The 12,682-nt window shown below is 40.8% G+C and overlaps 1 protein-coding gene across 4 annotated transcripts in view; it reads right to left on the bottom strand.

Moving 5' to 3' along the window:
• Positions 1-12,682, bottom strand: part of TENM4 (teneurin transmembrane protein 4) — a 614,726-nt gene that overhangs the window by 82,778 nt on the left and 519,266 nt on the right. For all 4 annotated transcript variants that reach the window (XM_071556826.1, XM_071556796.1, XM_071556807.1 and 1 more), the window contains one exon: positions 5,237-5,356. In XM_071556826.1, coding sequence (XP_071412927.1) covers positions 5,237-5,356 — 120 coding nt within the window. The remainder of the gene's footprint in view (positions 1-5,236; positions 5,357-12,682) is intronic.

Genomic DNA, 12,682 nt, shown 5'->3' with positions numbered 1-12,682 from the left:
TTCCCAGACTCCCAAGGTGCAGCTTTCAAGTTACCTTGATGAACTGATCAAAAAGTAAACCCTAAACCAAACAGAAAAACCCAAACTGAAAACATCTTCCTTCCAGTTTCCCTTAGTGAAATTAAATTTAAAAAGAGGAAAACCATCTTGGGATTGAAGGAATGAGGAAAATTTATTTCTGTTTTTGCTGCTGATCTCTGATGTATTTTTTATCACTCTGAAAAAATCATACTCCTTGTACAGTTGTATTGTTGTTTTTCTTTAAAAACTCTGGAGAGACAGGCCGGAGGATGAAATTACCTATTTATCCACAAAGCAAGCTCAAATAATAAAAACCCCACAGAAAAGTGTTAACTCTTTCTCACCTCTTTGCTCTGAAAGTTCATGCACTTGGTATTTCTCAGAAAGCCAGGGCAAAGCTGCTGAAAGGGATATGGAAGAAGTCTGGAGACTTTCTTGCTATTTTACTAACACTGCTCCTACAACCCAGGGATACTGAGGGCTTGTGGCCTCTAGAAACTACCAGTTTAATCAAATAGAAAGTTTTATTTGAAAATGTGTTTTATAATCCAGTACTGATACTTTGATCTGCCTATTACCTTTGCTTTACAGAGAAATGCATATAATGAGTAGTTTAAGACTTGTCATTTCATATTCATGCCTTGTTATATGAACAAAATCTCTGTCCCAATAAATACGCTGAAAACACACGCAAGCCTCGAAGTTATAAAAGTTTTGCTCAGAGTAAGTAAAGTGACTTAAATAGGATGTAATAAGACAGACCTGGAATACAGTGAACCCCCTTACAGGCATAAAAATTCAGTTCACTGTAATTCTAAACCTGAAATTTTACTTATTCATTTTAAAACTTGGCCATGCCAAAAAACCTCAAAAACCCCACCAACCCAAAAAAAACAAAATCAAAACAAAAAACCAAACCTGGAGCAACAAAATCACCTTAGGAACCAATCTAGCTAAACTGATGCAATTGTATCTTTAAATTCCCTTACTTTAAAACCCCAGTTATTGCCATGCTATCAGTAAACTGATGTACTAAACAATTTTAAGGCAATTCAGTGCACATTTTCAAGAATAGATAATCCTAGGGTGAATATGCCAAATAATAAAGTCACTGAGTTTTCTCCAGTTATCTCATGACCCCTTGAACAAGGTAAGTGCTTGCATGTGTGCTGCCATTTATTCTCCAAACCAGAATGACACTGAAGATGGTCCAGATGACCCCATATGACTGTGCCCTGCTCTGGACTAGGAATGCATACAACCTGCTACTGTAGGTCAGGAGAACTTGCTTCTCACTCAAGACCATCAAGTTCTTAAAACCAAGTGACTCAGTCACATGAAAACTGCACTGTGAAAATGCCAATGTGAAGCAATGCTCTATTACAAATTAATCAAACCATAAAAGAAGAAAATAGAGACTGGAAGAACAATAATCCTTTACATGAATTTGGAAGTGCTTTACAAATAGTATTTAATAAATATTGTAATAGCCAGTAAGGAGAGCAACTAAATGTTAACTCTCTGTCACAGATTGGCTTGCTGGCCTGGGAAGGTCAAGGGAGCATCTAATGCTACCCACAAAATCAGCAGTGAGGCTAGGATTAGAAATAAGGGACGTCTGACACATTTTAGTCTGAATGGTCTTAAATAGTTCAAGGCAATTTATAGACTGCTGAGGAAGTCACTGGACATAAGGACAGATTTGCTGGGGCTTTGAGCAACCTGATCTACTGGAAGGTGTTGAAACCAGGTGATCTTTAAGTTCCTTTCCAACCCAAACCATTCCATGATTCTATGATTTTGGTGTTCTTTAATTTATTCATTTATGGCTTCCACTTGTCCATTTATTACCTCCAGAGTACATAGATGCACTGCTGTGCCTGTTCATTAGAGAAAATACCTGCATGCATCCCTCAGCCATTTTCAAGGTATTTTTATTATTCTGGAGACTCAGTACTGCAATTGGACAATTTGTTGTATGTGAGCTGTGCACCAGATGTGCCTGAGGTTTCTGTAGAAGCAGACTAATTTGAGAGGAAGGTCAAGAAAGTAAAATTGGAAGAGCTGACACCACACAGTCTGGGGTTACACTGACCCCCACCAGATGCTGACAGAAATCACAGCTCTAGGATGAATCCCACTTGGTAACAGATTCCCTGCTCTGAGACAGCTGATCTCTGTCATTTTTATCACTTGGAGCTGAGTGTCTGTTGGGGGCTGACTCAGCAAACTGCAGCCCTGCGCTTGAAACAAATTTAACTTCTGGAGGCTGGCAGCCAGCCCCAAGGAACCAGGAGTCCAGTGAAGCCTGGTGGAGCATATTGATGCTCCAGTGGCATTGCTTTCTGCCCTGGGTCACCTACTCACCTGGACCTTAGGAAGGACATGGCATGGAAGGACCATCCCTAGCCTGAACTGCCAGTACCTGTAGATATATAGCAGTGGGAGGGGCTTGTCTTTTATCACCCAAGAATGAAATAGTTACTTGAATATTAGAAAGGTCTGGAGCCTGCATAGCAGCACTCACCCCCATGCTCTGTCCCTATTTAGCTTACTGGCATGCCGGCTGGCTAGAGGTGCAGTTTAAGATAAACCCCCTCTGTGCTAGGTACAGCCCAGCTGCAAAGCAAAGAGATAGATGGTCCCTTGCTCAAAGTACTTGTAATCCAAATGAAAGATTACACATTGTACTTGGGTATTGTATATATACAAGGAAACAGATAGAAAAAAGGGTTATGACAGGTCCTTTTGTCCGGGGATTTTTCATGCATATTTATCTGTTCTACTGGACACAAGATTTTGTGCAGGTCCATGCACAGTAAGCTGATCATAAAAATATGGCTTGCATCCCACTCTCACACAACACAGGTTCAGTAAGGTTGACAGAGATATTCATAGCATAGATGTTCAACTTCTCTCTTTTTTGCAGTTATGCCTAAACTACGGGGAATAGAAAGACACTTGAGAGGCATCCTTTCCCAAAGAAGACCAATAGTTTTTATGGAATGCCTCTTTATTATCCACATTTTATTCCCATGTCATCCAGGAGCTGGAGCATCACTCAGATAGCCTCCCAGTCACCATCAGTGTTACATTAGGTGCAAACACCCCTGAATGTGAATGGGACAGTATTAAGCACATATTGCTAGCACATGTTCATTATAATTCTATCAGCTTCTCAGGCCAAGTCAAACCTTTAATTAAAGTTGTGGATTGGAAAGGTTCTAAAATCTATAAATCCTCTCCCAAGCTCTGGTGGTTAGTACCCGATACATACAACATGTGCAGCTGGAACCCCTTATGTTACATTTTTTGTTCTTAAAAGAAAGAGAGCCAATTAGCACTGACAAACAAAAGATAAGATGAAAGACATTCCCAATTTGCAATTCTTTTGTTTTGGTTGAGCATGATTGCTCAGATTTTGCCTCTAACACTACCGTAATCTTAATGACTTCTTTGTAATCATTTCAACATGATTTAGCAAGAATAGAGCTGTTGGGAGCAGGAGACATATTTGCTTTATATGCATGGGCACTCCATTGCCCAATATTTGGCTGAAGATTCCAGGTATTATCACAAAGTTAATACTAATAAACAATTAGAATTAGTATTGGTATTAGAATGGGAGAATAGAATAGAATAGAATAGAATTAGAATAGAATAGAATAGAATAGAATAGAATAGGGTATTCAGTTTTTTAGGAACTATTAAGATCATCAAGTCCAATTGCCTGACCAATTCAGAGCTGAGCAAATTAAACCATATTATTACAGGCATTGTCCACATGCCTCCTAAACACTGATAGGCTTTGGGAATCAATCATCTCTCTAGGAATGTTGAGGAATACATTCAGTGCAAGGTAGCTCGGTGTGCAGCTGCATTGTGAGCTGCAGGTTGAGTCCTGGGGGATGGGTCTCCCAAGGGGCCATGAACTGCAGACTTTGTGCATAACAACAGGCTTGAGGACTTGTGGGCCAGCCAGGGGACTGCAGACTCAGAGACACGGCAGGAGTCCAGGATGCCAGAAAAAACTATTATTTAGTTACTGCACGATGATTAAATTACTTTAAGGATCCAGACATCTGAGGCTCTGCTACGGGAAACCTGGGGTTGAGCCAGCAAGGAAACCTGGTCTGACTGTGAGTGTGGGGCGTGTATCTGTGAAGGGACTTTGGTCCCAGTTCAGGTGGTAAGAGTGAATGCCAGAGTGGCTCCAGGATGGTCAGACAGGGAAGTTTCCTTAACAAGAATCCTGTTCCAGTGTTTAAGTACACTCCTGGTAAGGAAATGTTTCCTCATGTTCAGTCTAAACTTCCCCTGGTACAGTTCTGAACCATTCCCACATGTCCTATCCCTGGATCACAGAGACAAGCTCAGCACCTTCCTCTCCACATTTCCTCCTCAGGAAGCTGTAAAAAGCAATGAGGCACTCCTCAACGTCCTTTCTCCAAACTGGACAAACACAGAGTCTTTCACTTCTCCTCATGGGATATTCCTTCCAGCTCTATCACCAGCTTTCTTGCCCTTCTCTGGACACATTCAGGGACCTGAACATACTTCTTCAATTGTGGGGCCCTGAACTGCACATCTTGCTCCAGGTGAGACCATCGCAACACTGAATACAGTGGGACAACCACCTCTTTGACTAGCTGGTCATGCTGTGTTTGATGCACCACAGGATGGAGTTTGCCCTCAGCTGCTAGGACACACTGCTGCCTCCTATGCAGCTGCTGCTGGCCAGCACCTCCAGATCCTCTCTGCACGGATGCTCTCCAGCCACTCCTCTTCCAGTTAATACTTGTGCCTGGCATTACTCTGTTCCAGGTGCAGAAAATCCAGCATTTTGACTTCTTAAATTGCATCCCATTCATCACAGATTACTCCATTCTAGATCACTCTGCAAGGTCTCCTGTCCCTCAAGACAGTCAACAGCACCTTTGAGTTTGGTATCATCAGTAATATTGCTAATGGTGCATTCAACTCCTGCATTCAGATTGTGGATAAATACATTGAACAGAACTGGCCCTGGAATTGAACTGTGAGGAACAGCACTAGTAACTGGTCACCAGACCCATAACAACCAACAATAATGCATCAACATCTTCAAAAGGCATCAGCAATAAATGTGCTCCTGGAAGGAGTTTCTCTTTAGTGTTCATGGCAATAATGCTGCTGTTGCTGCTCAAACACTGCAAATCCTGTACAGTCATCCTACCTGCCATCTTGTCTGCTGATTGTGTACCCAAACAGAGGATTGTTGACAAAGCTGATGTTCACTCCAACTAGAGGGGTCCCATCTGCCGTCATCACCTGGCCTCGAATCACACATGCATGTCTGCAAAAACAAGAAAGATGATAAGAAATAGTAAGTCTTTTTGACAAATGTCAGCTTTTCCTCTATTTCTGTGGCTGGGAATTCTGGTGGATTAGAAAGCCCATGCCTTTATGTCCTGGAAGGCTGAAGGCCATGCTGTGTGTTTGAGGGTGCTCTTGAATATTTTCTTAGGAGCTGCGTACAAACATTCAATACCTAAAGTAAGGTTTGCAACTACCCCACTCTATAAAAGCATCTGGTGCAGCATATACCTCATTAGCTATAAACTTTTGTATGATTCACTGTATCACGCTGGAATTTCATGGAATCATAGAATATCCTTAGTTGCAAGGGACCAACAAATACCATTGAGCCGAGCTCCTGGCCCTGCACTTGACAGCCCCCAAAACACACCACTTTCCTGAGAGTGCTGTCCAAACGCTTCTTGAACTCTGGCAGGCTTGGTGCCATGACCACTTCCTGGGACAGCCTGCTCCAGTGACCAATCACTCTCAGGGTGAAGAACCTCTTTCCTAATGTCCAACAGTGTCTTAACAATATTGCCCTAATGCAAGGTATTGTAAAATGAAAGAGAAGAGAAACCTAACAAGCAGTGCATGGACATATTTAAGGCACAAGAGTGACAGAAGCCCCTGACCAAGGCTTGGAAGCTCATTTCTTCCTCACTTGGGAAAACCACAACAGATAATATGCCAGGTTCATACACCTTCCCTATAAACTGCTTGGGGAGCTGAGCACACTAACAGGATGGGCTTTTTCTTCCCCACTTTGGTAGGCAGCACTATTTTACAGGGTACATTTACTCCAATTACTCTGTGCTCTGTAATATACTCTTTTATCCAAGGATTTCAAGGGTCTTCACAAACGCTGATTAATATGGCAAGATTGGTATTTTACAGATAGAGAGGAAATAAAGCAGAGAATGATTTTCAGTTGTCCAAGGTCAGTCAGAGAGCCTGCAGTAATGCCAAAGACAAATTTTCTAGGTTCTTATTCCAAAGTCTGTTTCCAGACCTCTAAGTCATTACTACACTGCTACCTTAGGAGCTTCCCGTAAAGACAAAGCATCACATGTCTGTGAGACTGCCTGGACCCAATTTTTGGCTGAAGGTAACTATTTTTCTGAGCAGCAACAGCAAATTGTGGTGTCAGTGAGCTAACGTGACCCAGTGAATGATTTTCCTAACTGCTGTCCTGCTGGAGAGCAGAGATTGAAAGCTAGTGTTTCTCCAGGTGCAGGACCAGATCTCAGCTAGAGTAAATCATCCCAACTGCACTTCAACAGAGGAATGGTGTTTTACTGGTTTACTGAGGCAAAGTATGATATCTGCAATGTTTTGTAAAGATGATTTCATAAACACGGATCATTAGGAAAAGATCCAGTTATTTTCTTAAAGTCCACCTAAAAATCTGAGATTGTATAATGCAAGGAGATAAAGTATAATTTCTATTCAATATAGGCTGCAAAATTTGTATGACAGTACAGAAAACAGACCATTTGCCAGGGAGTCTTAAGCAAAGTTCCCACTGGTCTACATGGAGCGCTCCAATACTAATAAAAATTACCAAAGTGTTCCTGAAATGTGTCTGCAATCTAAGATATCACTGGATTCACACATAATTTTGGAATAGGCCACAGGAAAATAAGATATTGGAGATTATTTTTCTATTACTGAGTTTTCTTTGATATATTCTCACTGACTTGCTAGAATTCATGTAGGAAAGGGTTTGGACCAAGTTTGGAGCTAATAATCATGGAGTCTGAACATCCTAGAATGGTCTAGGTTGGAAGAGACCTTATACACCATCTGATTCAAACCCCTCTGCCATGGACAAGGACACCTTTCATTAGACTAGGTTGCTCAGAGCCCCATGCAGCCTGGTTTTGAACACTTCCAGGGATGGGGCTAATGGGGAGAATAATATCCTTAATACTGCTATCGCTTCTCCTAGTGAAGGGCTCTAACTCAGCTTTCCATATACAGCAAATGGAAAATAATATTCCAGTACAGTATTATACACATTGCTATCTAACACACAGGTAAGAGCATAACTTAGAGGATCACAATGTCTTGAATATGCTTGGAAAAATGTCAACACTTGGAAAAACCACAGTAAGTCCACAGGTAGTCTGTAGTTCCATTTCTGCACAAAGTGAATGTGATGGCACATCTCTGAGTCAAGACCATAAGCTAGGTCTAGTCTTCCCAGATTTTTCCATGATCCCCTTCACTGTGCCCCATCCATCCTTCAGAGAGACTGGAAAAAGGGTTTGGAACCGCCTTCTCTCAGATTCTGATCAAATGACTGCACATTATGTGAAAGACAAGGAATTACTGCAGACTTGAATGCAGTTTCTTGAATACTCAGACCTGAGCAGGAGTGACTCAGTATTCTGAATAACATATTCAAGTCAACACCGGGACTACAAATGTTTCAAAATAATTGAGAGACAAGAACATACATTTCTGTTAACCTAAGAAGAACACTTCCACTTGTTGTGTTTCTAGTTCCAAGAGCTAAAAGGAAGTATAAGAAAAAATCCATGTTGCAGGTGTCTCTTGTGCTGCCCTACAAAAATGCATGTCCAAACAGTTGCAAACTTCTAAGTAATATTGCAAACACACTGGCCTGGGCCCTCAGCTCAGTTCATGGGGGATGTGCTTTATATCAGCAGGCATCTGGTCTGTTACATATCACTGAAAACTATTTCTTCAACAAGCACCAGCACAACGTGGACAAACAAAGAACTTCCTCTCATCTTGGCAGCTCTAACAAATGCATTTGACCTCCCACCTTTGGGAAGAGAGTCAGTTCCCACTGTAGCTCCATCTCCGCTAGCAGACCTCCATGCTCACTAACTTGGACACTGACTCTTCTCAGAGAAGCAGCTCGTCAGCAAGCCCAGCTGCATCCACTGCCCTCCTGAGGACTATAACAATAGCTTTATTTCCATGCCGTAAGGAAAGATGTTCCCACAAAGGGGACATCACTCCCAAACCACAGTAATAAAAAGAAGCTGAAGCAATATGCACAAATTTGAATTCATTTAAAACTGGGAGGAATGAAAACTGGAGAAAAACTCAAGCTCAGACTCTCTCTGATTAGTCTCAGATCTTCTTTTCTGGGTGTCAAAATCTGTCCCACTTGGGGAAAACAGTTCACACAGACCACTGGAAGCGGCTGGCTTCCCTAATGTCAACATGTCCTTCCTGGAGGCAAGATTGAGTATCCACAATGCCCAAGCCCCTCAGAAACCTGGTTAATGCTGATTTAGTCAGCCATTTCCTTCAGAAGACCTTGGTCTAAATGCAATTGCCCTACAAGGAAGTTAAGTGGTACTGCTAAGATGCTCAGCTCTGCTAGAAGGTCTCCCAATACATTTACATAAAATTATCTCTCATGTTAATAGAAGTGATTTATTCCATCAGTCCAGAAATGCTAGCTCAGAGTGTTTTCTGCAGTTGAACAAAATTGGATTTCTCATAGCCAGAGCCTCATCATTCCATTAAATTATTAACAGATTCCATGTATTGCCTCTGTTTTTTGTTTGATTTTGGTTTTGTTTATTTGTTTGTTTTTGTTTTGTTTCCTTCACTTACTGTTACATGAGGCTGTATGGATTCTCATCTTACAAGGAAAAGCAGTCTCTATTTTCCCTCTTCTTTAATTAGACTCTTCCTTTTTTCCTTTTTATTTTAATTTGCCCATGAAAGCTTGCCTGAAAGACCAAATCATTGTCAAAATGCTCTCTAGAATGCCAGATGGCTTATCAGGCAATTTTACACTGTTGCTTTGTGAAATCATTCTTTACTCCAAGAAAATGAAATTAAATCTTTCTGGTAAGATCTGGGCCACAGTGGCAAAACAGAAAGGGGCGCACTGATGCCTCTATGTTCCCATTGCCCAGATACAAATAAAGTTTGACAGGCTGTCAAGAAAATTCAAGCAGACAAAACCAGCCTTAGAACAGAAGCCTGAAAACTAAATTCCACAAAATCCATTTCACATTATGGGAGTACATTAAAGATTTGTCTTTAATACTAACTCTGATTCAATGTCTCACAGCTTAGACATTGGTCCTTCCAATACTCCTTACTTACAGCTGTTTTCTGCTGACACTGTGCTTGGCATTTAAAAATAGGAGAAAAATACTCCTTCTGCTAAGCATTTTTCACTGGGAAAAGAAAATTCCCTGCATCCTAACTGCCACTTTTCTGCAAGAAATGTATATTCTTTCCTTGACTAAGGATAGGTGCCATGGGAAATCTCACCCTGATGAATTTCTGCTGCTCCTCAAAATATTTTCAACATAACTTATTGTGCCTTCTCCTTTAAAGGTTTCAGATGTGTGGAAATGGTGATCATGACTGCTTAGCCATCCTCAGCCAAGTTATTAATAATATATATTTTAATTTGACACTATAAATCTCTTTTGAGCTTACCACTTCCATATTTTATTGGTATATATAAATATACACAGATATATACAGGATTTATCTTTCTGCTCTGGATAAAACTTCAACAGAGTACCATAAAACAAAAATCTAGAAAGTTATAGGTCATTGGGAAGAAAGTTATTAATGAAATTGGATGATATCAGTCTTACTTCTTCCTCTGCTACAGCCTTTCTGTGTGACACCAGTCGTGTCAACTAGTCAGTAATGTGTCTCTGTACTCCACCTGCAAAACAACATTCCCCTCTTTATAGAGACATGAGAATAATTGTAGTAATCTGATAATACCTTGCATAGGGATTTTACATTCTCATGGAACTTCATCTGTGATACGCTCAGGCTGGTTAGTGCCTTTAAGTACAGTCTTTTGTTACAATCTCCTGGCTTTAGCTGCTGTGGCCATTTTGCTTGAGAATAACAGGATGAAACAAAATGTACCTCATCCGTTTTGGGTTGAATGCATCTGTCTCATGTTAAACATCCTCAGGGCAGTCTAATACTAGGATAGAGAGAAAGCTTGGTATAATGCCAAGGTAAAAGCTAAGGGCAACATGATCAAACACATGGACAGACAAAAAATGCCTGAGCTGGAAGATGAAGGACAAAAGAAGAAGAGGATAGATCAGAAGATGCAGATGTTTAAGTTCATTGCTTGTGGCAGTATCTCCCTCAAAAGCTGTCTGTAAAAACAGCCCTGCCCGTTTGCTTCTAACTATGGAGAAAAACCTCCTGAGAATCTTTCCTTGCACTGAGTCAATTCCTGTCTGGTTTTTTTGATTCAGTTTAGTTCTAGGAAAAGCTTAAACTTGAAACCCACACGTTATTCTTAGTTACCATCTGAATTAAGGAATTAAAGTTAAAAAAGAATGCAAATGATCCTGCTGAAGGCTTTATTGTTAAAAAAGGGTACACTTACGTAGGAAATGAAAATTAAAGAGCAGTCACCCAGAAAGACCCACACACTACCATGGACAGCACAAGTGAGATTCTGAAAGGGTTTGGCACATGTTGGGGCTGCTGGGATACAAATTCTGCTGGATTTAGTAGGGCCTGATGTAATAGGACATGGGGTAATGATTTGAAACTGAAAGAGCATAGATTCAGACTAGATTCAAGGAAGGGAGGTAAAACACTAGCAGAGGCTGTATGGAGAGGTGGTGTCTGCCCCATCCCTGGAAACATTCAAGATCAGGCTGGATAGGGCTTTGAGCAACCTGATCCAGTTGAAGATGTCCCTGTGCATGGCAGGGCAGTTGGACCAGATGGCCTTTAAAGATCCCTTTCACCTCAAGCCATTGTATGTCTAAATAATTGATTAGGCTCATCTGAGGAGTTCACAATAAGAAGAGAACCAGAATGCCAGTGTCACTCTGACAGAGGGACTAAATGCACTACCAGGGACTTGCTAAAGGGGCACTGACATACATGGTTTGCAACAGATCCGGCCACTCAGTTCTGTGACAAGCTGGTGGAAAAGGGACCCCAGAGAAAGAGAATGGGTCATGAAGACCAAAGTTTATAAGAGCTCTGAACAGGCTCAGTAAAAGGAAGTAAATTCTAAGTTGTTTGCAGTGAGAAACAGTATGTGTTCTGTTTGTTTAACCTACTCAGTGAAGCTATTTATAAGGTTTCATCACTGAAGGAACAAGAGATAATGATAATTATGTGGGCATGGTCCTTAGCTGTTAACCTTTCCGAAGAAGCCCTCTACAACAGAGACAGTAAAACCCAGTGAATGCAAAGCTCCAACGAAAACCTATTACTCATGTTGCCGAAGGACAGGAGAAAATGCCACATAATGCTCAGATACTTTTAAAAATGTGGCTAATGAAGTTGGTATTTGAAGTAAAAAATGAAAGTGCTTATTAATCAGTATTTATAATAACTCCTCTGGATCCAGATTTATTCTTCTCTCTTTAGATCTGGTCCAACTTGACAGTATCAAACAAGTGGGCCTTCTTCATCTGATACTTTTAGTATCTATGTGAGGAATTGGTTTTGTGAACATCTGTAGTCCAGTTTCTCAGACTCCCCAAGGCATGCATTTGACTCCATTCTGCTCTGTGAAGACTTACAAACTGGTAATTCTAAAACATCTCCTTAGGCATCATCTTTTTTGAGCAATATTAGTGATTGCTAATAGTAGCTCCTGCATAAGGAAGAGAAGATATCTTTCTTGCATGACAATCTAGTAACAAAGTGTAGTATCTTTTGAGGACCACCTACTACTTCTAGAAAGCCCGTAACTGAATGATCATCGCTCTCAAAAGAACTCCTTGTTGGCTCCATTCCTGAAAGACTCAGACCTGTATTGCTTCGAAAATATCCCCCAAGATTTGAACCTTATTCACCTTCTTGAGGTGCTTTGTGAAAGCACAATCTTCCCGCTGATCTGCCAAGCAATCTGACCAGTGCTGGAAAGAGATGCCCCTCCTGCCATCCAAAGTATCTTATATCTATCTCTATGCTCATTAACTCACTATTTTTACATCCCAACATTTTCCAGTTGAGCTACAATGAAAAGGTAGGAGGATAAGGGATGTGGGAAGGCTACTCAGCAGAGAAAAAGATACTGATGATGTCTGTGAAATAATAAAACTGGCTCCAACTATATTATTTAAATGACAGTGGTTTAGAACAGAGTTTTATAGGCAATGCAGCACATAATAAAGCTGGGCTGTGCTTTACTGCAAGTTTTAGTGAAGAATCCTTTTATTCACACAGTGTGGTTTACTAATGCTTTAAAAGTTGATAATTCTCTCCTTTTCTTCAGTACAACTAAAGAAACACTCTCTTGCTTTGCATAAGATATCAAAGAAACAGAATCACATTCATACTTTTTTAGGTCTGTTCAATCCAAGTCAAGTGT

The sequence above is a fragment of the Pithys albifrons genome, chromosome 1 (genome assembly GCF_047495875.1).
Source record: "Pithys albifrons albifrons isolate INPA30051 chromosome 1, PitAlb_v1, whole genome shotgun sequence".
NCBI classification, from domain to species: domain Eukaryota; kingdom Metazoa; phylum Chordata; class Aves; order Passeriformes; family Thamnophilidae; genus Pithys; species Pithys albifrons.
The sequence above is the reverse complement of the archived record's forward strand: the minus strand, read 5'-3'. Positions and strand labels throughout refer to the sequence as shown.